The 27,331-nt window shown below is 41.3% G+C and overlaps 1 protein-coding gene across 1 annotated transcript; it reads right to left on the bottom strand.

The window, feature by feature from the left end:
• Window positions 1-668: 668 nt before the first annotated feature.
• On the bottom strand, window positions 669-27,218 carry slc39a8 (solute carrier family 39 member 8). The gene is made up of 8 exons (XM_004082785.4): window positions 26,788-27,218; window positions 26,388-26,550; window positions 16,398-16,567; window positions 16,210-16,332; window positions 13,735-13,881; window positions 12,809-13,016; window positions 7,588-7,772; window positions 669-997 (listed from the first exon to the last, which is right to left on the bottom strand). Exons 1-8 carry the CDS (start codon window positions 27,010-27,012, stop codon window positions 851-853), a joined length of 1,368 nt encoding a protein of 455 aa, XP_004082833.1. The 5' UTR covers window positions 27,013-27,218; the 3' UTR covers window positions 669-850.
• Between the last annotated feature and the right edge of the window lie 113 nt (window positions 27,219-27,331).

Raw genomic sequence — 27,331 nt, 5'->3', positions numbered from 1 at the left:
CCAAGTCGGTCTGAGTCATCATTACTATGGCAACCCCTCACCAATCAGGAGTGAGCTTGTTCAAAGTCCCACGCACTTTTGTCAAACACTTAAAAATGTATACAAATATATACAGTACAGACCAAAAGTTTGGACACAACTTCCCATGACCCCACCCTTCCATTGACGTGTTCTCCCTACCATGACAAAGGTGGATAAAGGTGGAAAGATTTCATGTAATCCATGGACACCAGTGAAGATCACAAATCATTGAAGAAAAAAGGTTCAGAGCACTGTCTAGTGGGTCTAGATGACCCAACTCAAGGTTTTCTCAACCAAGGTTTTCTGTAAGCCAAGACTCCTTTGGAACAATTTTGTATTCAATAACATCTTCACATGGAGCAATTCTGTATGATTAATCAGATTCCATGACTCATTCTTGATTTTCAAAAATGAATGAAGAAAAAACTCAATATTTCTTTGACCAAACTGCTGACGTTTATGTAATATCAATTATTTTCCTTCTTTGAATAAGTCATTTATTTATATTTAGTTTTGTAAACATCTGCTCTTAATTCGTTGTTCCACTGTCTGTCTCAGTGTTTTAAATAAAGATTTTTGTTTGATTGATTTCTTCGTATGTTTATCACTCGAAAATGTCATATTTGGATAAAGAAAGTACGTTTATCTGAAGAATGTTAAAATAATTTATTGTCTCCTTATACTAAATTGATTAAATGCACAATCATGAAGCCTCTCAGTTTGTAAACATTTCACTAGATATTTAGTCCAAAGGTATAAAAGCATAAAGTCTTCCCTTTTTAGGGTTTGTTGCTGCAGGAGGTGCAGCCGCTCTGGGACGTCCAGCTCCTCAGCCGAGGTTGATGTTGCCTGCAAACAGCGTGATGAGCAGGATGATCGCAAAGCCGCTGAGCAGGCCAGCGTTCTGGATCAGGAAGAAGATGATCTTGCTGGAGGTCTGCGTCTGTCCCTTTGCTATGCTGTCCATCTCTGGAAACTGAAGCATAGACTGTCAGAACCAGCAGCACGACCCCTTTGATCAAACCACGTCTCACAAAGAAACCTCCATTTGAAAACATTGTCATTTAAAAGAGGATTTATTGAAAAAAGAGGAAAAAAAATCAAACTTGTACAAAATTTACAGCAAAGAACTGTGAAAACAAATGACAAAGAGTTTAGTTGTGTTTTTCCTGTTAGAGTGAATCATAATGAAAACAGTATTTGTTCTGGTCAAAAGAGGTAAAACACTGGAAAAGGTGATTAATTCTTTTACTTAAATTACTTTGAGACTCACTCTGATCAAATTGTGATCTATTTTCAAAGTGTTCCCATAACCGTTGTAACAAAAAGCAATGTTGGAGCTATCCAACCGTACAGTATAGATCCAGATACCAGCTCGGACAAGGAAAACAAAGACAGACATGTTTCTATTTGTCTACAAAGGGATGCATCAGAATGGAGCAGAGCAGGGAGCTTGTGGCCCATCCAGTGTATTATCTACCTAACAAATACAAACTTTTTCAAATGCCATTTTCTGTCTGCTCCTGATTCAAATGCAATTCTAAGCTTAACTTTCTTCATAAATGTCCTCCATTATCAGAAAAATGCCACAAGAACATGTTAAAAACACCAAAAACATGGATTTCATCTTAGTGGGTCTTTAATGATACATTTGCAGAACTTGTTTATTTCTGCACCTGTAAGTTTTTTTCCCAGGAAGTATCTAGTAGTAGTTAAAGCTGCCAGGTAACAAAAGCTCAAAGTAAAATGTTGTTTATGAAGCACTGAAAGCATAAAAAAGAATTTTTTTAATAGATTCTGGACTTTAGCTGTAACATTCTGCCAGTTATTTCCAAAAATTCAAAGCTACGCTTTATTTGGGATATTTTCATTGAAATGTTCCGTAAATAACTACAGATTTGTTCTACAGAGGTTCTTTTGTGACATAAAAATAATGCTAATCTCTCACCATGTCATAGGCTACGTTCACACTGCAGGCTGAAATGACCCAATTCCAATTTTTTCGCCCCATCTTTTCATGACAGTCTAAATGACACAGATCCGATCTTTTCAAATCTGACCCAGGCCACTTGGGTATGTGGTCCTGAATCCGATACGTATCCGATCTTTTGAAATGCGACCGCCGTCTGACCGGCCAGGCCACATGCTTCCGACCCGTACGTCATTGATGCTAATGAGACCAGTCAGTGGAAGGGAAGCGAAGTCACCGATGTGATTAATATTTGGGGTGACAGCTCCATTCAGGCCAAACTTGAGGGCTCTTATTGCAACCGGGCGGTCTTTGAAAACATTTCCAGCGAAATGGCCCAGCGTGGGTACAGACGTTCCTGGCTCCAATGCCAACGAAAAAGCGCAAAGCGAAAGCCTCTGAGCCAAATACAAGGAGGTTAAAGACTGGAACAAACGAAGTGGCTGTCAACGTATCACCTGTCCATTTTACGAAGAGCTGGACCGCATTTTAGGGGATAAGCCCAGCGTTTTTGACATCCATGGTTAACGTTAGTTACTTCCGCAAACATCGAGTGACGTCGTTCACCGTTGAGTACTATTCTACGCATGCGGGTCACTTCTGGGTCATTTCACGGTCACACAGGAGATCAGGGGGAGGTCTCTCATCTGTCCCGCCACACAGCGCCACTGCAGCCCTGCTGTTTGGTTTGTGGGAAATGCTGAGAGGAATCAGCAGTTTAACCCCTTCATGCCCAATTATATATACAAAATTGTTCCGTGTTTTCTCAGTTTAAATTGAGTCTTTAAATGCTACGTTGCTAATTAGCAACATATGGTGTGAAGGGGCTGAGGATTTCATCTTTTTCCCTGAAGCAGCGATTCTTCAGCATCTGGAGCTGCAATTTAAAAGGCCAGCTGAGAAACAGTCTCCCCAGCATGTCCTAGGTTTTTCTCAGAGGCCCATGCCCAAAACACCTCACTAGGGAGGCATCCATTGGGCATCCAAACCAGATGCCCGAGCCACCACACCTTCTCTTGATGTGGTGGAGCAGTGGTTCTAGTTCGAGCCCCTGCGAGTGACCGAGCTTCTCACCCTATCTCTAAGGGAACACCCAGCCACCCTACAGAGGAAGCTGATTTCAGCCGCTTGTATTCAGGACCTCGTTCTTTTGGTCATGACCCAGAGCTCATGACCATAGATGAACATCGGAATGAAGATTGACCGGTAGATTAAGAGCTTTTTGCTTTCTGGCTCAGCTCTCTCTTCAAAGAGCAAAAATGCCTGAACATCCCAGCAGGTACACTCTTCCTTTAGGAGTCAGTCTAGATATAGAGTTAATTCAGTCTCAATAATCAGAAATGCACACATCCTGTTTCACAAATACACACGCTCTGATTCACAACTGTAATTTTGCACAAACGTGTTTTGTGTTTCACAAATGCACACGTTGTGTTTAACACATGCACACTAAATGTTTCTCACAAATGTGCACTCTGTGTTTCACAAAAACACAATAAATGTTTCAGAAATTCACAACAAATTTTTCAGAACTGCACAATAGATGCTTCACAAACATCATTTTTAGGTACACTTGTAATATGAACTCAGCGTTTGTTCAAATTTTAGAATATGCACTTACAAACCTGCTCTCATTTGTGAATCTCCCCACATTTGTGAGAGATTTCTCTGCAGTGAATATTGAGAGTCTTTTCACGCTGCAGGTCAACTAATGTACTGGCATCACTTTTTCGTTACCTCAAGCCAACCTCCCTGTCAATCACAGATCAATTCAGCCCCCCTGTTTTTTTTCTTTCCATTCTTCAAATCAGGGCTGAGATTGGAGTGTCTTGTTCCGTTACCCCTAAAATTAGAACAGAGTTACAATACTGACATTAATCATAATGTATGATTTGATTTTGTTACTCCTAACTAGTGGACTTTGCATCTCCTGTGCCCTCATTTATAAAACTTTGCGTAGGATTTGCGTCAGAAGTGGCGTACGGACAGACATAGGACGTGCGTACGCACAGAAATATTCGGATTTATAAAACCGTGCGCACGCACATCCTACGCATCTTTCTCTTAATAAATCACAACCAATTCTAAATGCTGCGCAGCTTTTGCGGCTACATGACACGCCCATAGTTGCCCATAAATAGTCCGTGAAACGCCCACAAATTAATATTCATTGATTGTGAAACCATGGCACACACCGAGAGGAAATGAAAAAAAACGTAACTTCACTCAATGTGAAGTAGAAGTTATCGTTGGCGAGGTGGAAAAGAGGAGAAAAGTGTTGTTTGGAGGGCACAGTGTGGGCATTACTAATGCCAAAAAGGCACGTGAGTGGCAGACGGTGGCAGACGCCGTAAATGCTGTAGCCTCACAACCTCGGACCGTGGCCGAAATAAAAAAGAAAAGGTCGGACATCAAAGTCGAGGCAAAAAAACGTCTCATAAGACAGTCGTCCTCGTTTGCCAGCAAGTTTTCTTGCTGTCTAAAGATGCGTTCACTCCAAATTCTTCCATTTGCCAAATCTTCTAAGAGCGCAAGATCAGCCAGGGCTCCAGACTGCGACCATTTGGTCGCATTTTGCGACCAAAATTTGAGAGTGTGCGACTGAATTTTACATCCAGTCGTACATGCGCGACCAGTAAATTTGCCTCCCCCACCCTCCGTATTTTTTATACATTAAACGTGGAAGGGGCACGTCAATGATCAATGAAATGAGCAATGAAATCATCAATGAGAGGTGAGCGCACACACACGCAGGCAGACACACACACTCGCGCGAATACTCATGAGACTGGAGCACACGCGAGCGCACACTCGCGTGTCATTGAGTGATGCCTGAGGCGGCCAATGCGTGTGAGAAGAACAGGGAAAGCCACTGGAAGTGGCTAAAATATGTGGAGGGGGAGGGGCCTAGAGATAATCGAGCGCGCGTAAACATCTGTGGGAAGGAAACGGAGACAAATATCATCACAACCTGATATGTGCGTCTGAGCTATGAGCAAGCGAACTATTGATTCGTTCTTCCGACCTGCGGCTAGAGTACCAGTGTCAGAGTGTACAGCAGGGGTCTCTAAGTCGCGAAGCAAACCACGGTTCTCATGCACGGCTGTTACGGCAGCACACCGCTCCTGCGGGAGATGGTCAGCTGAGGAGCATAAATGTCCCACACCTACATGCGTGACAGCTAACGGGGCTCTGACATTAAACACGTGTGAGCGACAACACGATTTAGTCTTAGACACATTTAAAACAGGTTTTGAAAATGCAACGATAGACGTGTTTGAGATGAACCAGCGACCTGGGGGGGCATGAAGGCGAAGCTGCAGCGAGACTGAAGGAGAACAGGAATTAGGAGTTGTCCTTAAGATTCAATTTAGTTTTAATATGCCTCTCCCCCTAAGTATGATATGTATTACATCTTTTATAATTATTTTAATGTTTTGTAATGTATGTAGCCTTTTTAAATTATTTTAATTGATCAGTGAACTACAAAAACCCATCAGGACACATGTCCCATAATGCATTGTTTTGTAGTCTGTACGGCAGCTTTCAGTCAGTTCAGTACTAAATTTCCAGCTGCGTTCGCTCAGGTTGGGGTCTTGCTTCCACCCGTTTCTGGTGATATTTTTGTTTTGATTGACTGGTGATGTTAGAGCAAAAACAAAAATATGTCTCACACACCAGGTGATCTGTGCAGCGTGGGTGATCTCAAATTATTGTGCATCTTGGCTGCACCTATTTGGTGTCGCCAACATGTATTTCCATCCCCTAATATTTACATTCATTTAAGTATTGTTTGAAACTGTGAAATGACCGAAAGGTTACTACGTTAATCCCTTTGTTACTAAAAACTTTTTTTTATTCTAAATGTATGGTATTTTGTTTACCATTTGTACTGTCATGACAGCGATGCTTTTGTCAGTTTACCTTGTTGTTGCATCTTCAAAATTGTAGAATAAAATGTGACACTGAATTTGAAACAGCGCATTGTAATTTCTGCATCTATTATTAAAGTATTTATTAGTAATACAGTGGAAATTAGTAGATCTGGTTAGCATGTTGATTTACGGTATGCGCCCCTAAATTTTCTGGTTGTGCCCCTAAAAGTTTCAGTTGGGGGCCACAGTGCTCCTAGTGAAAAAAGTTAGTCTGGAGCCCTGTCAGCCATTGTGCGTCATTACGCATTGTGATGGGGCATTTTATTTCCTTCCATTTAATTGCATCTGACAAGCTACAGATGTCGGTAATAATCGACGTGGAAATGGGAAATTGATCAGCAAATGTAATTTCTTGTTGCTTTCTGAATGGTTGAGACATACGCCATACATGGTTTTATCAAAAATAAAACAAACTAAAGGCATATGCATGAATACCATAATTCTGTAGCTTATGAAGAAATCTTTTACTATGAAAACAACTTTCCCCAGTGGACAATTAATATGTCTGTCTGTCTGTCTGTGTCTGTCTCTCTCTCTATATCTGCTCTCCCAGACGGACACATTGAGGCCAATATCAGTTTTGTACATTATTTTGTTCTGTTAACTATATTATTTATGAGGATGAATTGCACAACATGCCAATATTGCAGAACATATTTCACTTTTCTTTTTGCAAATAAGTGTTCATTTGAATTTCTGTTGTAATTTTCGTTTGATTCACTGCTGATCGATCAAACGGGTGTTCGTGTAGCTGTTAATTGTAAGACTTGCTTTGTGAAGTCTTCATGTTATTTCTGAGAGGCAGGATTGTCATTTTCACTTTTACGTGTTTCTTCCATCTGCCGACGGCGTCGCCGTTTCTCATTTCCCCCGTTTTTGTGCGTACGCCTGGGTCAGAGCTTGATGAAGGACCGCACATTTTCCCGTCAAGTTTGCTTTTTATAAATCTCAACTATTGCGTACGCCTTCTTTTGTGCGTACGCAACGTTTATAAATGAGGCCCCTGGTCTTTGAAACTTTTCCACCATGCTTGTGTGCTGTGCACCTTCAGTTCTGACATCAGTGTGGAAGCTGGAGAAAGTCTAAGGGGCCTTTCGATTGGCTGAAAGTGAGCATGCCTGCTTTGCTGATGAGTTTGATTGACAGATTAATTAGCCAATGGTGACATTAGTTGAAAATGTCACCAAAATGTCACTGCAGCGTGAAAGGACTCTCAATATTCACCGCAGAGAAATCTCTCACAAATGTGGGGAGATTCACAAATGAGAGCGGGTTTGTGAGTGCATATTCTAAAATTTGAACAAACGCTGAGTTCATATTACAAATTTACCTAAAAATGATGTTTGTGAAGCATCTATTGTGCAGTTCTGAAAAAATTGTTGTGAATTTCTGAAAAATTTATTGTGTTTTTGTGAAACACAGAGTGCACATTTGTGAGAAACATTTAGTGTGCATGTGTTAAACACAACGTGTGCATTTGTGAAACACAACGTCTGTGTTTGTGAAACACAGGGTGAGCATTTCCAAATTAATATTGCATGTTTGCGTAAAATTACATTTGTGAATCAGAGCATGTGTATTTGTGAAACAGGTTGTGTTCATTTCTGATTATCGAGACTGAATTAACTTCATATCTAGGAGAATCAGACGTTCACTGCTCACCATGTCTGCTAGCGCGATGTACAGAAACATCCCTCCTGCAATGGCAAAGATGGCGTTGGGGGCGAAGCTGCTTCCGAGCAGTATGCCGAACACGAGGCCGATGTAGCAGGACATGGCGGACAGCAGGTTAAAGAACACAGCCTGCGGGACACTCATGCCTGAGTTCAGCAGGATCACAAAGTCACCTGCAGGAGGAGGACACGTCAAAATGCAAGGTTCATCAATGTGTTCAAAAGAAATTCCTGACAAGAAGAAGGCAGTAACACCAAGAACCAGACCAACAGGTCAGAAGCTAGAGTATAAATCAGGGTATCCACTAATCTGTGCTATAAATGCAACTTACATGTGCAATTCTAATCATCTTAATCATTTTTGTAATCAAAATCTCTGTATTTTTTGTATTTCCTATTTAATTACACCACAGGCTGAGAGGTGAGACAGCGTATGCTAATACACGGAGCATTAGCATACTATACTCAATTAATATGCAATCACTTAATAATTTAGCATATTAGCAAATATTATTAACTTAGTTTTATGCATTCTTGCCAAAGTACTACATGAATGAATTTCACGTTTGTCTGTCGTTTCTTTAGTGTTCAGATCTGACTAAAAAGTCATGAGGAGAGTTAGTCTGGAACTCTGCCTCGGTGTGGAGGGCGCTCCTCAGCTCGCATTTGTTCTTCAGTTGTTGCTAATTAAGTTTAATTGGAGATTTTGTTCTGACCGAGGGCAAAAATGGTGGTGAAAATATCATAAAAAATGTCTCAAAGTTGGACTTTAATCAAAACATCAAGTAATAAAATGAGAAATGCTGGACCAACACATCTTCATTAAGAATGACATTTCTAAAACTAAAAGAGGTCACAGAGAATTTTGTCCTGAAGGAAAGGCGTATGGACTAAAGGTTAGACCAGTCTGTGTGGTGTGCGTGCGTGCATGCGTGTGTGCGTACGTGCGTGTGTGCGTGCGTGTTAGATAGGAGTTCTGTGGGTCAGCGGTCTCCAACCTTTTTCAGGCCCCAGAACTGTCTAATGTCAGACAATATTTTCATGGACCGGTCCGAACTGAGCTGAAGTTTGCATTTCATGTTTTTTTACTTCCAGTTTCTGAAAAAACATTTTTTCATGTTAAAATTCTACTACAAGAATTACGTTGTTTTTGTTAAACCTGAAAACGTGCATTTTTTTTAATTTTTTGCCAATGAAGGGGATTTGGCAATGGAAAATTGTGGATTTGTAGAACTTGCATCTGATTTGTAAGAATTCAATAAAAACAAAAAAAAACAGTTTTTATCTTTTATTTTTGATAGAACACCAACCCAGGCTCAGATCGGCTTTCATAGCAAAAAGATTTTTCGCATTTTGTTTTCACATAAATTCTGTAAATAACTGTGTATGTTTTTAAACACAGAGGAACATTTTCTGTTTCCTCAAATCAGAAACATCTTCAGCAGGTCAGGAACTTTATTTTTTTAAATTTTCATTCTCTGTAAAATGTTTGCGGCTGGTTTAGACTTTGTGATGAAGATGAAGATGTCAAAGTGGAGGCTAACAACCTGGTTCTAACTTCAGCCGCGTCCGACTTTTTAGGTGTGATGGATAAATAAAGTAAAATAAAACAACACAACAGTCGTACAACTGTTTTTTCTGAATATAATAATAAACGTAAATCCACTGTGTCTGCATTTATTATTATGTGAAACATTCAAGAATCAATCGCCGTGTTTCAGGCAGAGCGGCTTGTGCTACGTGAGAACAACTGTCTCCAGAGGCCGTATGTCATGGAAACTCCAGGGGCCTCATTTATAAACGTTGCGTACGCACAAAAGAAGGCGTACGCCACTCTCTACGCAATAGTTGAGATTTATAAAAAGCAAACTTGACGGGAAAATGTGCGGTCCTTCACGCAAGCGCTGACCCAGGCGTACGCACAAAAACGGGTGAAATGAGAAACGGCGACGCCGTCGGCAGATGGAAGAAACACGTGAAAGTGAAAATGACAATACTGCCTCTCAGAAATAACATGAAGACTTCACAAAGCAAGTCTTACAATTAACAGCTACACGAACACCCGTTTGATCGATCAGCAGTGAAACAAACAAAACAATCAAACGAAAATTACAACAGAAATTTAAATGAACACTTATTTGCAGAAAGAAAAGTGAAATATGTTCTGCAATATTGGCATGTTGTGCAATTCATCCTCATAAATAATATAGTTAACAGAACGAAATAATGTACAAAACTGATATTGGCCTCAGTGTGTCCGTCTGGCGGAGCAGACAAAGGTGTGGGCGTGCGGACGGACGGACAGACGTACTAATTATCCACTGGGGAAAGTTGTTTTCATATTAAAACATTTCTTCATAAGCTACAGAATTATGGTATTCATGCATATGCCTTTAGTTTGTTTTATTTTTGATAAAACAATGTATGGCGTATGTCTCAACCATTCAGAAAGCAACAAGAAATTACATTTGCGCTGATCAATTTCCCATTTCCACGTCGATTATTACCGACATCTGTAGCTTGTCAGATGCAATTAAATGGAGGGAAATAAATGCCCCATCACAATGCGTAATGACGCACAATGGCTGATCTTACGCTCTTAGAAGATGTGGCAAATGGAAGAATTCGGAGTGAACGCATCTTTAGACAGCAAGAAGACTTGCTGGCAAATGAGGACGACTGGCTTATGAGCCGGTGTGGGTACCGGATGTTCTCGGGTTGCCGGATGTTCTCGGGTCCTTCGGGGGTCCTTCCAATGAGTTATATCACTAGAGGAGACATCACGAGGAGAGCACCGCCATCTTGGTGAGGTCAAGTTTTGAAGACCAAACCACTTTTTATAACATTTAATAAAGAGCTCTGTTTTTACTTTCAATCAGTTCATTATATGAAAAAGAAGAATGGCTTGAAATTGCTTAGTTTTGTTCAGAAGTACAAACTTCACGAGTACCCCTAACTTAACTAGTATTAGACTATTTAGATTTTTTCTATGTTCCTTTATTTTATTTTACTTATGTTTTTATTTATTTGTGTGTTATGTTCATTGTTTCTTTTTTTCCCCCTCTATTCTTTATTTTCTATGTTAATATTTTGTTTGGCAATGGTGACTGATCTTCGAGGCAATATTGATTACATTGTTATTGTTCGTTGTTAACGTTAATGTCATTGTTAATGTATGATACCGCAATTGTGAATAAAGTTTTAAAAAAACTTAGCGACGTTAACTCATTGGTCGTGGCAACTTACAGCCAATCAAATAGTGTGACGTCATCATTGGTCGAAGGACCCCGAAGGACCCCGAGAACATACGGCAACCCGAGAACATCCGGTACCCACACCGGTTCTGACTTCCTCCAGCCGTCCTGTTGGACCTCTGCGGGCTTTTGGGCCCGGCGTTACAGAGGAGCACTCGGAGGAACCACGCGTGTCACCCGGTGCATCTGGCGCTCCGGTGTCCCCCCCCCCCCCCCCCCCCCCGATGGAGCGCTGTAGCCTCACAACCTCGAATGGTTGTGAGGCTACAGCATTTACGGCGTCCGCCACCGTTTGCCGCTCACGTGCCTTTTTGGCATTAGTAATGCCCACACTGTGCCCTCCAAACAACACTTTTCTCCTCTTTTCCACCTCGCCAACGATAACTTCTACTTCACATGGAGTGAAGTTACGTTTCTTTGATTTCCTCTCGGTGTGTGCCATGGTTCCGCAATCAATGAATATTCATTTGTGGGCGTTTCACGGACTATTTATGGGCAACTATGGGCGTGTGATGAAGCCGCAAAAAGCTGCGCTGCATTTAGAATCGGTTGTGATTTATTAAGGGAAAGATGCGTAGGATGTGCGTGCGCACGGTTTTATAAATCCGAATATTTCTTTGCGTACGCACGTCCTATGTTTCATCCGTACGCCACTTCTGACGCAAATCCTACGCAAAGCTTTATAAATGAGGCCCCTGGTCTTTCTGTTAACAGCAGCTTTATTTTTCTTTGAAGTAAAAGAGTCCAATTCATTTTCCTCACTGACTCTTTTTCTCCTCAAAGAAACTTTCCAAATAAGTTTGTTTGTTTTTCATTAGCTTTTTAGCTTTATACTTCTTTTAACTTTGCAGTCCGAGCAGCTGCTTGAAGTCACGTGACGCATCAAGACAGACGAATGTGGTGAACAGAATCCAGTAGTTTTCCAAAATTAAACTTCCTTTAGTATTGGAAAACAAACAAAACAGAAATAATCCAGAAAGTCAGTGTACACATTTTTTTTCTGTCTGCAGCCCGGTACTAAGTTGCCCCCAGACTGGTACCGGGTTGAGGACCACTGCTGTAGATGGTGTGTATCCTCTGTGGGGCTGTGTCTATGGTCTGCCTGTAGCACTTACCTTGGTGTTTTTTGAACCACAATTCATTTAAATTCTTCCTTGGTCCTACATGAACCTGCTATGTTTATAAAAAGACTACTGATATGAGATATGAAACACAATCAGTAGTTGGCAAATATACTGGGTTTCTGTGTTTGTGAATTAAAAGATGCAAAGAATTTAAAAAATGAAACGGATTGAGGGTCATTTGAGTTTTCATATTTCCACATAGAAATGACAGAACGAGTACAGATTTATGGTTTCTTACTGACCCCCCCCCACCCTTACAGTTTTTTTGGGAGTTTTTTGTGTGATCACTGATTTATGACTGATTTATGTGCTCATGTCTGTGTGTTGTGTTTGCATTCAAGAGTGTGTACCTTCGTTCTTGTGCTTTCCTGCATGTATCTGCATATGTATCTGTGTTATGTCTGTGCGATGGCGTCCCTATAGTAGCATGTGTAAGTGTTTCTGTGTGTACATGTTCGTGTGTTTGTTCCTGTATTTGTGCGTGTTCCTGTGTGTGCATTTGTGTGTGACTACTGTTTGTATAAGTGTCTGTGAGAGTGTGTATATGTAGTCCAGATGTGTGTGTGCATGTCTGTCTCTGTGTACATGAATTAAAGTGTACATGTGTATGCGTCTGTCGACATTTGAGTTGGTCTGTTTTTTTTGAGTCTGTGTGTGTGTTTCAGTGTGCGTCTTTAAGTGTATGTGTATTTTTTAATTGATTGTGTGTCTTCATGCATATCTATGTATGTCTGTTCCTTCTTGAGTGTAAAGGTTTGTGGTTGTGTCTGTCCGTACGATTGCGTGTTTTTTGTCCGTGTGTGTGTATGCGTGTTGGGGGTCTGGGACTAACCGAGCTCATGGGGGAACTCCTCGCAGAAGATTGCCGTGGACGTGCTGAATCCCGTCAGCACGGACACAGTGAAGGAGGCGCCGATGGCCAGGCCGTCAATGAAGTTGTGCAGAGCGTCGCCCAGAGTTATCATCCACGCCACCGTCTTGATGTTGGTGATGCGCTGCCCCCGCAGCCAGTGGCACATTGTCCCAGAGACCTGCACCTCCTGGAGGGGCAGGTCAGAGGCGTCATTAGTACTAATGATAAGTGAACACCCCCACCTTTTTTCACATGAAATAAACATAAACAGACACAAACATAAGTTTTAATTCAGTCTTTATGTAAAATTAACCTTTTTCCTGAAATGAAGTATAAAAGTTTGTTGTGCAGGAAAAATACTTTTTCTGCTGAACAGAATTGGATCATTTATATACTCTCACCTGCTATTTGTTACCCACCTCCACCCCTCCCTTATCGATGTTTGTGTGCATGAATGTGTAAAAGTATTTCAGTATTTCAAATACCAAAAAGTAAAAAGGTTGTTAATACTTTTTTGACAAAAGAACATTTGGTAGAAATCCTGTAAAAAGGCTAAAAGTATGCGACCAAAAAGACTAGTTTCTTTTCTCAGCAGTTACTTTGCTGATAGTAACTGAGTAACTCATCACTTCTTACTTCAACATAGCTGCTCGACCCCCCCATCTCAAAGCTAACATGATATCTGCGGAAATACTCCTTTGCATTTTACCACACAATGGAAGGGGGGGGCTGGAGACAAACCCAGCTCTCCACCACAAACAAGGAGCCTTTGTCAGACGGCCAGGCATTTACCATGAAGGGGGGGGCTGTGCCCCCTCCCTCGGTTTGCCTTTACTCTGTCCGCCGCAGAACATGAACGTCAAAGAACCACTCAGGGTTTAACTTTAGGAGACGGAGTCCTGAACCTGGGTGGGAGTCTGGGGGGGTTCCGGGTAGTTTCTGTCTGTGACGATCTGGGCCAGCACCACCGAGTCCTTTTTCTCCGGGACGCCGCCATTCTGCAGGTAGCTCTCAGTGGGGGGGTCTGCAGGGGAGGAGTGGCTGTGTCCGTGCTGAGGATACAAACCGCACACATAATTTCCAGAACCGCAAACATCCTAAACCGGGTGCAAGCCCAAAACTCAGGAAATAAAGACGCCTTTTAACCCGGTTCAGGATCAGGAAGTGTTTAGTTAAACTCAAACTCAGGATCAACTCAATGCACAGTAACAACAAAGATGAATAAAAAAGGATTTATGAAGGGAAAAAAAGGCATTGTATGGTTAAGCTGCTTATTTAATTCATTTCTAATGTAAAAGATTTTTTTCAAAACAATAATAACCATAATCCAAAGTTTGAATTTACACTGAATTCCAGCTGCATTTTGAAAAAGAATGACAGGATTTTAAGGGTTAACAAATCCAACAGGTGATCCTGTTTCTCAGCTGTGCCCCGCCCACGCCCCAAAGTGATGACATGTTCTGAGATGTTTTGCTGTTCAACAAGAAAAAAAAAAAGATCAAGGAAAGCGTGGGTTCAACCTTTTAAAAGCCTTCTTTGCCGATCTGATGTTTGGATTTCGGCTTTAGTGGAAAACTCAAACCTGCCTACTCAGACCTGGGTTTTCAACCTCCAGCTTATCAACTGGTTAATAATGTGTGGTGATAACTCACCGACTCTGGAGAAGGTGTAACCTCCAGAGTTATCTTCCTGGTGTTACCCGCAGAACTCACCTGACTGTGGTTAGTGTGGTTTTTTCAAATCATTTTTAAGTCTGGGATTGGTGGAAATGAAAATGTATCTACAGAAACAGACTACAATCTATCTATCTATCTGTTATCACAGTATTGATCCAATCAATAGAAGACATTTCTTAAATCATTTCCGCAGAAACAAGATAGTCGAGATATTCTTGATTAGGGCAGAAGAAAAGTCTTTAGTTAATGAGTAAACTTCTCCTGCAGGAAGTGTAGTAACATCAGGCAGCAGGAAAAGTCTCGTCTTTGTTACTTCAGCTGCTTTAAAGGGTCTGAATGCGTATTGCATTCCATTGAAGAAGAAAAAAAAGAAAACGGGTGATCTTTGTTCTAATGTTTCATGTATTATCAAAAAAAAACCTTGTGGCTCGCAGTCTGTTTTTCAATTTACTATTTATGATTCTTGCTGTAATTTCTTCTGTTTTATTTAAAATACTTTTTTTATGCTTTTGTCTGATTTTTTCTATAATTATTTCTGAATTTTGCTCTAATTTTTTTGAGATAGTTGTAGTCCTAAAGCGAGGAGATAAGGACGTGTCTACAACTTGCATTACTTGAACACACTGGTTCACTCTAAGACACATGTGTCAAACTCAAGGCCCGCGGGCCAAATGTGGCCCCCCATGTCATTTTATGTGGCCTAAGCATTAAAGTTTTTAATTTCTTAAAATAAAAAAAATGAAAATTGGTGTGTATTTATTCATATCAAGGGGGAATTGGACTTGAAATATTGGATTGGGCAAATATACATTTATATAGGACCTAAACACTGTCCATATAATGTTACCTGACAGAATCAAATTTAAAAGGATTTATGTTAGAGTAAGAAGAAAACATGTTTTCTATTCAACTGTAATCGTCACTTTAAAAAGTTATAATAAATAAACAAATGAATTATTTAACATTAAGGAGTAGTTACATTTATTTTCATTACATTTAGTTACATGTATAAGTTATATCTGGCCCTTTGAGGACAGACACTATGCTGATGTGGCCCTCAGTGAGTTTGACCCCCCTGCTCTAAGATAAAGAGTAATGATATTAGGGGTTTCTGTGGAGTATTTTTTTAACAATAATGAGTTCTTGTGATGTTTTTGAGATTATTTAGGGTGAGAAACTTTTATTGTTTGTCTGGGGCGTTTTTGTCTACTTTAATGAGGCGTCTGCCTGCCTCTGCAGCTTCACATCAACCCCGGCTGTGATCGTTTTCTGCATCACCACAGACAAAAATAAACAGTCCATCCTGGTCGGCAGAACTACATCCAACGTTTTTCTCTGAAATGTTTGTGGATAAAGTAGGAAGAACAAAACAGACGGTGCTATGGTGACCAGCACATGAACAAAACGGGTCATGTCAATGACACGCACACTCTGTGGCTTTTCTACGTTTTATTGAAGCTCATCTTATAGTTTTCGTGAGCAGATGAGGTTAGTTAGTTTGTAAGCTTTGCTTTTGTAGTTCTTAAAAATATTAGAGCAAAGATCACCTCTTTTTCTTTTCCTAACTGAATGCAATACATGCCCATTAAGGGTCCTGGGTGTTCCTTCGCCTTCGCCCAACAGTGGGTGGGATAGACTCCGGCAATCCCATGACCCCATAGGAGGAACGAGCGGGTTCGGAAAATGGAAGACAAACTCACTCACCTCGCCATCCAAGCCCAGACACATCTTCAGGACCTTCTCCACAAAGAAAAGGAGGTAAAATCCTCCAAAAATTGCCACCGAGTTTTCCACATAGCTGTCAGCATTAGGGTTGAAGCCCAGCGCCTGCAGATGGGAGGAGGATCAGAGATGTCTTTCTCCGGGTGTCAGACCTCTCTAAAGAGACCCACCTCTGGAATGAGCTGCAGCACGGCATTGGAGAAGAGCGTCCCGATGGCCAGCCCGATAAAGTAGCTCAGCACTTTGGGGAAGTAGGACTTCTTTGTGAAGGGGATCAGTAGGAGCCCCAGCAGGGACGCCAGGTTGATGATAGTGACGGCCAGGAAGCCGTACCCCCACACTGCCAGGGCAGGAGGAATGACAAACAGAAGCAGAGGGGCCATCACTTCTTCTGGTTCTTCCACTGCCGCCCCCCTCCCCTTAATGATAGCTGGACAAAACTTTGTTACTCTTTTATGTGTGTGTGTTATGGAGCAAATAGCATCAAAAAAGCAAACGGACAAACAGCAGCCTCAAGACCAGTTCATATGATTGACTGTATAAGAGAACTGGACTGAGTGACTCCTCCCCCCTGGCATTCCAAACAGGAAGTAGCCGCTGGCTCCAAGAAGCCAAAATCCCACAGACTTCCATAGAGAAATAAGCAGATGTGACTCAGTCATTCTATTGGTCAGATTAACCATTCTTGATCTGATACATTTTATTAACATGTTCATAATAATCCTCTTTTTTTTAAAACAAATTTTAAGTTATTCAATTATAAACTGGCCAATCAGATGCCTCAATGAGAGTATGCAGTCTCGTGTCCAACGTTCGAATCGTTTGATTTACAGATTATGTATGGGCACTTTCAATAGGTAGGGGTGTGGCCTTTGAAACAAGCTCACTCCTGATTGCTGAGAGTGGTTACCATAGAAATGTTGACTCATCCCGACTCGGACCAATCACAGCTCATTGACAATTTCTGGTTCCAACATGGCAGCATCTGTATTTCAAAATAATGGCGACTGAACTGACTTAATGTCATTGGAGCTGGAAGTTAATCATTTTCTATGGGTGACTTCACACTGGCTCAGCACGGTTCTATTTTGCAGTCAATGCTCACTACTTAGTGTGCTATATTGGGCGATCACCATTTTTTTGTGTGTGATTCAAAAATCCAGGGCCCGAAAAATTTCCCAAAATTTGGCAAATTTAGACCAAATTTGGCAAATTTAGACCACAATACATCGTATTTGAACAATTAGTTGCAGAAATAAATTCCTTGAATGTATATAATTTATAAATCATCTAAGTCAGGGGTGTCAAACATACGGCCAGCAGCCCGTATCCAGCCTGCCAGATGGTTTAATCCAGCAAACTCATGAAGAGGAAAAATTGTAAAAGATTTTTATTTTTTTTTTAAAAAAAAGCAAACTTCTCGTCCATTCCTTACTGAAGAGGATAAGGGCCATGGAGAGACACAAAAAAGGGCATTGAAAATTCTGACTTTAATCTCACAATTCTGACTTTATCAGAATTCTGGATTTAATCTCAAAATTCTGATTGATTTTTTAGAATTCTGACTTTAATCTCAGAATTCTCACTTTTTTAAAATCAAAATTCTGACTTTAATCTTAGAATTATGAGCTACAGGCACATGTGAGCCACTTCCTTCAGCACTGCATAGTCCGAGCAGCTGCAGGAGGGAAACCAACAAAATTGTCGTCTGCAAGTGTCTTTTTGCGTGCTCAAGGCTTACCGGAGGAGGTCATTTCACTAATGGAAGAAGAAAAGGAATGTAGAAAAGAAATCGTTTTAAACTGGAGGCTATGTTAGTTTTTTTTAAATATGTACCTGAACAGCACAAAACACATTTTTACTTAGTTTTAATTTGTAGGTTATTTTATTAATCTATGTTATGTACATGCTCTGTCTAGACACGTTTAGCACCCCCAATGTGCTAAACGTTAATATGAACAACTACCTTATAATCTCATTTTTTACAGATTTCAGAAAATACTCTCGCCATATGTCTAACAGATTGTCGTGTTTTGTAACTATGCGTGATACCCACCGATCTTTATGTACACTCCATTACAATAACATTCAGTTCTCAGCCTTCTAGTCACGTGACACCTTCTCTCTTTTTTATTATCTCATTGGCTAACAAACACTTTGCATACCGACGGTGCTCCGTTACAGAATCAAAGTCAGAATTCTGAAAAAAAATTCAGAGATTAAAGTCCGTTTTATTTGTTCACAGAACTGAATGCAAAACCCGCATGCTTGGTATGTCATCAACAGGTCGCATGGCTCAAAGAATCAGTGACGTGCGGTGAGGTTGGTGGCTGGTGAGGCACTGACTCCTCTGGAGTCAGATTTACAATTGCAAGATCTGAATATTTCACCATTCATCCAACAGCAGGTACAGCATAGAAGATACACACAAGAACATATTTGTCCAACAGAGAAAGTTTCTTTTATAGACATGGATAGAACACTCATCTTGTGTATAAATTATTCATACACTAAATACTGTAAACCAGGGGTTCTCAAAATTTTTGTAGTGGAGGGCCAAATTATGAACTTAACATTGGACTGGGGGCCAGTTTTGATGAAAAAAATGGATAAACAGAAAAAGTTGTTTTTAATAACTTTAACGACCAAGTGTCATGTGTACAGTTAACCAGGCCCTCCAGATGTTTTCCCAGTTGCGGTCGGAGGTTGCTGCCCAGATCTTCTACTCGTCTAATATTTGTATCATTTGACAGACTTAATTTTTCAAACTTTCTCTTTTCCTCTGGACAAACAATGTTATCTACTTTCAGCATATATTCTTTTTACAATTCCCTGTTTCCAAAGCCTCAACGTAGCTAGCTTCTGTCACAGTTTCACTGGATTTAGCCACTTTTGTAAACATTGGTTGTGTCCGAATTCCCACCCTATATAAAAACTATATAGTGCTGGACAATGTAGTGTCCTGTATTTTAAAAGCAATTCGGAAACCGTGCTCACTATTTAATTTTTTTATTTTTTTATTTTTACGGTGGATATGACGTCATTGATTTCACAAAGTTAAAATCTAATTAAAATGAGCGTTTTGTGAAGATTATTAAAGTCCACAGTCTTCTGAAGATAAAAAACGTTGATGGTTTATTTAAAAAATACATTTACATACATTTTTTGGTGAAAAAGTTCCGACGCAATGCATTGTGGTCTATATTCGCCGATCTAGTGAGCATCGATGCACACTGGTTTTCTGGGACTTCTGGGAAATTTCCAGGACACTCGATTTTGGAATTGTAGATTCGGACACCACTACTAAATGGCAAACGCACTATGTAGTGCACTGTATAGGGGTTAGGGTGGAAATTCGGACATTCCCATTATCTGCTGTGCAGCATAGCCTCGTTGTTGTTGTTGAAGCTCATTGTTGTGCTCCTGGCCGGTAAATTTGTCATAGTTTTTATGATTTGTAACAAAGTGACTATTTAAATTGAATTCTTTGAGCATTGCATTTACCTGCTTGAAAATAAGGCGGATGACTTTATCCATGAGGTACCACAAAGTAAGCATTTGTTCACTTAGCTAGACAGCGCCTTTTCTCCTCACCATCACAATGTTTTTCCTCAAAGGAACCTGCTCTGTCTCTCTCTCCAAATTCCGCTCTGATCCCAGTTCTGCTGCCGTCGTCGCGCTCCATCCTTTCGCAAAGGCAGTGACATAGAAAATGTTGTCTGCCCTCTTGTGGTGAAACTAAAACACTGTACCGTTGACACCTGAGTGTAATTACCTTTTTTTCCTGCAGATGTCGCCAGAAACCACAAAGCAATGTTCAGCTTGTTTAATAACCAGCAATTAGGATTTATTGAGGGTCACAAAAAATCTTCCTGCGGGAAGATGGGCCATTGGTCCCCGGGCCGCACTTTGAGAACCCCTGCTGTAAACAAATTAAAGTACACAGATGTATTCAACACACATATAATTTTGACCCTCAGTAACTATTTCTGGTATTTTTCCAACTTCAACTTCTGGAGCTTTAATCAGTGTTATCAAATGTTTTCTGTGAAAATGATAATAAAAATTATTCTTTTAGGCCTAAAATTTTGATTTAAAATACTTACATTTTTTTTCACTAACTACCATGTTATTAAAAAAAAAAAATTGAAAATCATGTTTGGCCTTACTTTTTGAGTCCATTTGCCGATCCTTCTCCACAAAAAGCTCTATGATCTGTTGTAAAAGTCTTCCTCATTTTCCTGTAGTTTAATGAGTCTCTCCCTCTCAATGAGGAAAGACGTCCTTCGTCTGTTCTGTTTCTACTGCACCAGTATTGCTACAAAGCAGCTGTCAGCTCACATCTGCCCCTTAGTGAGGCTCGCTTAACCAGCAGCCTTTTCTCTGCACTTACAGCAGCGCTCTGACCGCACGTCACTGTAAATTGAGTCCTGCCATCAGACATGAGGCAAAGTGCTCCGGAGCCTCACCGGGAGTTTCCGCTCCGTCTGTGATCGTGCAACACAATTTTAACCTCAGAAACTGTGGAAAACATGACGAGTCAACTGAAAATGTACCTTTAACACAGATCAGTGGAAAATAATATTTACTTAATGCACGTTTTTCTGTTTTATCACAATGACCGGTGAGGCCGAGCCTCACTTGCCTTACCTGATCGCACGTCACTGTAAAGAATATAACATTCAGCACCACTATGAGACTCACAATCAAGAAAAGTTTCACCATTTGTAGGAGCAGTTAAGAAATGAGAAGATTCACCAAATATTAGCTGGACTGAAAAAACAACCGTCTGCATTTACTGCAGCCATGACGTCAGTGATGGAGCAGTGACAGATTCCTTATTGCAAACAAGTTGGAGCAAACATCCAAACCATTTTCAGATGGTGAACTTATTGAATAATGCTGAAGGCTGCAGAAGTCTTGTGCCACATTAAGCAGTCGACCTTTGCCAACACAAGTCTGTTAGGATTACAGATGCAACATCTCTGAGGAGACTTGGGCGGCAAATGAAGGAATCCAGTCATTTATTGTATTTTCGGTCACTATTAATAAAAGGACTAACATCACAGATTTATACAGCTGTGCATATATATTAGAGGTGTTGAAGAGACGTCACAGTGGAGTTTCTTGAGGTGATGGACACAACAACAGCTGATGACATAGTCAGCTCTCTAGCTACTGCGCTGGACTATGTTGAAGTGAACCGGTCACATGATGTCAGTGTGGTCACTAGTGGCGCACCATCAAAGGTCAGGAAGAAGGCAGGTGCTGCCACAAAATTCAGCCAACCAATGAGGAAAAGATTCTTGGACATTACATTGTGTTTTGCAGTAGGGTTGTGCCGATGGACGATATTATCGTCCATCGTGATGGGTGACTGACATCCCGATGGAGAGACCATCATCGTGATGCCACGCCCCCGCCACGCTGGGAGTCGACACCATAAGCCGCGGTTACATGTGAAAAATATCTTGACCGGATCAATGGTCGGATTAGAATTCAACTGTGTACATGAAAATGTTTTCAGAATATAACAAACGTTCACATGGGGTCACACTTTCGGTCGGAATAAATCATTCACACATGTGCAGTAGGGTTTGAAAAACCGGAAGCGGATATCAGTTCCGCCGAGCGGCTATTTTTTTCTCAAACTTTATTGAATGTAACAATTCAATACAAAACTATGTTGCCGAGTGGCTTTATACATTTATATGTCAGCTCGGTAATAAACAAGACGATCTTCTAAACGTGCTTTTAATAATGTTACGATTATTATGAAACGCCTGTGCGCTCATCGTTTTATTTTTAATCCGTGTGGTCAGTTTCTGTTGAAAAACGGAGCCGGAAAGAAGCCAGAATTAGCAGAATGCTAACACGGGCTAACAACATTAGCTTTGGGTGGCGCTGCTATCTGCATCTTGGCTGCATGTAAACATGTGGGAATAACATCAGCCTTTATTTAGTCGGGACACGACTGGAAACACAAATCCACGTGATTGTTTGAACAATTTCTAAGGACTGAGCGGCCTTTCTGCTTTGAAGCTCACACCGCCCCAAAGCGCTGTGTGTGTGCTCAAGATCCTCTGCTCAGACACACACTTTTAGACCCGGTTCTGAGTTCGGTAGCCCGTTCCCCTAGAGCTGCGGAACGGATCCCAGTTCTAAATCTCCCACATACCCCTCATGTAACAAAGCCCCCCCCTTCCCCTCAAACACAAAGCTGTAAGTCTGCGCTCCGCCGGTCCACTTGACTAGTTAAATGCGGGAGCGGACCACTTCTTTTCTATTTTGTTTGTTACTTTTTTTGTTAAAGTCACTTCCCTCAGTTTATACTGGATAATCGCGGATTAGTCATTAGTTGGGAAATAAAATAAAGTAATAAAGTAAAATAACGAATAGCAATTATGTAAGAGCGAAATATTAAAAATAGCCCCCCCCCCCCCCCCCCCCACACACACACACACACGACGATATCATCGTCCATCCCGATGGTTGACAGCAAACATCGTCAACTGCCAATTTAGGGGACATCGCCCAACCCTATTTTGCAGACTTGAATGACAATAAATGTGTTTCTGCACAGAATCTGAATCCTGATATTGATGTATGGGTGAAGTTTCAGGAGAAACAGGGAGGTTAACTAAGTTTAATTTAGTTTAATTTTTCATTGATTTGCACATTTATATTTTAGTGTTTCATCTTTTTCCGTAGCCCCTCTTGAGTTTATTATCAGGATTGCTTCAGTGTCAGATGTAAAATGTTTGGTCTGCATAAAATTGATTTGTTTAATGAAAATGCTTTTTATTTGAGATCCATTGGCCTCTGTGAATGACTGTGTAAAAATAAGTGATTAGGCTACTATGTTGGTGGAGGTATTTTTTCTAACTGAGAAAAGTGTGGTGTCCTTCTAAAATCCAGGCTACTACATAGTCCCACATTATATCGTTTTTTAGTAGTTAGGGATTAGGGAGGAAATTCAGACACATCCTACAACTCTGTAACTGTAAAAGGTAAAAAAGAAAACACATTAATGCATCATCTAAGGTGTTGTTCAAACGTTCAGTTACATTAACTAGTTATTTTTATTTTATTTTATGTTCATTTGTCAGCTGCTATGTGTGTACATGTATGTAAACCTTTTTTCTTCCCTGTATATTTCCTATTACTTTTATTGTGCTGCTTCTACAACTTGATTTTCCTACGAGGATTAATAAAATTGGTCTTAATCTTAAACCAACTCGTGCCTGACAGACGTTACTCGGGGCACGCTGCGATAGCTGCTGCTCAGTTGCCAGGATGATCCGTGAGATGAAGACATCAGCAGCATTTAGGAAAATGCCTGAAAGCATAGGACCCAACAATGCAGGGGACGGAAGCCTACAGCAGGAAGTTACCACTTCACTCAAAACTCAAACAACAATAAAACCATTTTAAAAAAGGTGAAACTAAAGGACGTCAAAGTAGAGGTCTGAAAACCAGACATACACTGAGGATGATCCACTTCCCTGATGACTGCTGTGGACAGTTACCCAATCAAACCAGGGGAGACTGACAAAAGAAAAAACACACAAAACCTAAAGAAAGAACATGAACCAAGAAAACAGAACCGAGATCAAAGAAAAGAGAACAATTCTATGAAGTCAGATTTGCTGCTAAAGTATCGTCCGTCCATAAAAACGTTTCACAATTGTCATAAGAAATTTGTAAATTGTGAGTAAAGCCACACGATTGTTTTGATGAAAATGCTTCATCGATAATTTTTGCTCTGTGGATCTGCCAAATTATATAAGCAGGAAATACAAACCTCATGAATCCATCAACATCAATATGAGGAATATGTGTAGAAGAAGATCCAAGAAAATACGCAAAATCTGACCAACCCAGAAAAATCTCATTACGGTTTTGGTAAACGCTCAAAGCAAAGAAGGAAAATTAAATCAACAGGAAAGCCACGAGTGGTGCTGCATGGCCAGGAGTCGCTATCTGCCCATTAACCATTAGACGACTATTTACAATTGTCCACGCTCATTTGGTATTAGCGGCCATGGTGCAGTCGTAGGGCGGTCGACCTCTAAACACAAGATAGCAGCTATAATTCCCGCCCCTGTGTCGAAGTGTTCTTTGGCAAGACACTGAACTCCACTCTGGCTCTGGTGTTCGGCAGCGTTGCTATCATCAGCGTGTAAATGGCTGAATGGGTCTGTGACTGGAAAGCACTTCGGGCCTTCAAGGAAGGTAGAAAGTGCTGTACAAGTCCACGCCATTGACCATTGTCGACACGTTGCTTTTTATTGTCGTTTTGGTTTCATGAACGTGCATACAGCTGTTGTGCTTTAGACACCCAAGTAGTGACAGGGAAAAGATTCTTCTTCTTTTGTGTATTCACAGTTTATTATTGCTTGACCTCCATCTACAATAGGAAGAGGCTCGGTGCTCAAAATAAAAAAGCCGTGCAAATCCTGAAAATTTTGCTCCAGACATTTTGTTTTCACAGCTCTGTTCCTTTAATTGTCCGTCTTGGAGTCATATTAATCCGACCTGACAAAAAAACTAATTATTAATGTCTCCTTTGTGATCATGTTTACATCGGTTGGTACTTCCATGTTGACCCACAGGTCTCTACGAAATCTGAGTTCCTGATTGGTCACAGAATATGAACACACAATTTCCCTGAGTGCAGTGAGGATAGTGCGCTCCCAGAACAAAACATACAACTGTGGTGCATTCAAATACAAAAAATTCCCGCATCAGAATGGAGGACACACCACAAACCAAACATGAATGGAGGGTGAAGGACTGAAATTATTAGAAGAATCTGCAAAAGTCCGTTTTTGGATTTCCTTGGCAACAAAGGTTTTCTGCCCACATTCTTGATCTGTTCACGTCGTATGTTATATTGTTTCATTCATCATAAGCCAACAATTAATTGATATTAATATCAATTTTTGAAAAAAAAGTGTAAGCAACAGGAAAATGCCACTTTTTTTAGGTCGCCACGGTAACGCCTGAAAAAATCTACAGCTTCTAACTCCAACATTTTTCCACGATTCCTTCCAAATGATGCTAGAGGAGTCAGGAAGAGATAAATGGAAAATCCCAGGAGTTTCAATTTGTCAGAGATACTAAAAGTGACTTTTTTTTTAAATTCAAGATGGCAGCCTGTTCCCGGGGACAGAGGTCAACAAATCTTTAGTTGTGATTATTATTAACCTTCATTTAACCAAGATATTCCCTTTGCGATTAAACACATCTTTTGCGAGGGAGTCCTGACCAACACAGTCTGTGGTAGACTAAATCTGGAAGCCTGTGTGTGAAATTTCATGAAGATCACTTCAAACAAATGTTTTTTTATTGTGTGAAAATGTGAAAGTTTCACACTTTACCGCAAAATAAGCCGTAGGTCCCATAATCATTTCTAAACTTCTTCTGGAAACCCCCCACATGTGTGTTTTGGTTTCATTAGTGGATTTTGACATATTGTTTTGAGCCCCATAAGCGATTTTGGCCCCATTTAGTTTTCAATTTTTGATGGTCTCCCCCCTACTGTGATGTCATCTATTTGGGTTGTTGAGTATAAGGGGGGGGGGGGGGGGGTCGCTCAAAAAACAAGAATTGTAAAAACAATCCAATCTGGTCCTTGCAACCCAGGACAAAAAAAACGAAACAACAAACAGGGAAATAACTTTACAACATGAAACCCAGAGTAAACTGAAGAAGTCACCACCCGCTCTGCCCCCACTCTGACGAGGACCAAACAACTGTTGCTGTTTGAAATAATGATTGACTCACAGAAAATGGGATTATTTCGGGGGTGTCAAACTCCAGGCCTGGAGGGCCGGCCTCCTGCTGGTTTTCCAGAAACCCTGCCTTATCTGCTGCTGATTACCTGGATCAGGTGTGTTTAGCCAATCAGGAGCTTCAATGGCAGGTCGGTTGGAAAACCTGTTGGACACCCACCATGAAGGCCTGGATTCTGACAGCCTTGGATTAGATTAAATGATTTGTCACTTAATCATTTACTCAGTCTAAAAAAAGACACAGTCTCTCCTCTGGAGACGATACTGATGTCTCTCAGCTCTCCACCTGAACAGGTGGCTCCACTGTGCAGGACCCTGGGGGGAGCACAGTCCCCAATAACAAGCCAAGCTGAAGCAACTCACCAGAGTAGTCCAGGGGCGGCAGGGGCGGGGGGGCAGTGTAGGGGCAGGAGGGCAGCAGCACCTGGGTCAACACGGCGGGACAGATCCTCCCCAGATGTTCCACAGTCAGCTCCGTGACATTGGTGAGGTTGAAGTGGAACAGAATCTGCCCTGCAGAGGGACACTGGGGGACGGGGGGTGTATTAAAAGAGACGTTTTCAGAAATGTGGGTGTAAATTCAGAAGAAGTCTGGTTTCAAGTGAAGATCCTGACTTTCCTGACATCAAAAACTGCACGGATGAGGAGGACTGAGACAAACAAACTTTCTGACGTCACAGGAACGTTTTCTGATCTACAGATGTTGTTGAAGCTGTGATCATTCGGGACTGATGACCCCCCCCCCCGGAACGACCAAACAAACCTCCTGGTCCTCCAGTGGGTTTTCTTCAGAGATGAGCTCGGATCTTCTGGCTGAAACCAGCAGCAGCAGATTCTCCAGATTCCTCGTGCTGATGGAGTCATTTTGTCCAAAAAACTGTAGAATATTTTCCAAAAACTCGGGTCCGGGAACGTCCGGGACCCCCGCCCGCGCGCTCTGCGCCGCGAGCGCCAGCGCGCAGGAGAGGAGCAGCTGCATACAGAACATGTTCTGAGGCCGAAGTCCGGGTTTGGTCTGAGCCCGAACCTACGGCTCTGGGGGCGGGTTCGCTGCTTGGCAGGTGCACAATATCCAGTTCCGTTCGGGTCTCTTACTCTGGTTCCGGTGTGCCGCAGAACTCCGAGGTTCAAAGAGCAGACCAGTGACCCGCGCGCCCCCACGCACAGTGTTCACGTGTTATGGACTTAATCACATATGTGTGTGTGCGCGCGCGTGCCTAACCCCCATGAGTCGAGGCGCGCGCGTGGACAAATAAGTAAAAAATAATAGAAACTGTTTTACTTTAAAATGAGCCGTGATTTTGTCG

Source organism: Oryzias latipes, chromosome 22, assembly GCF_002234675.1.
Source record: "Oryzias latipes chromosome 22, ASM223467v1".
In the NCBI taxonomy this organism is placed as follows: domain Eukaryota; kingdom Metazoa; phylum Chordata; class Actinopteri; order Beloniformes; family Adrianichthyidae; genus Oryzias; species Oryzias latipes.
Note: the sequence above shows the minus strand (reverse complement) of the source record. Positions and strands in the feature narration are given on the sequence as shown.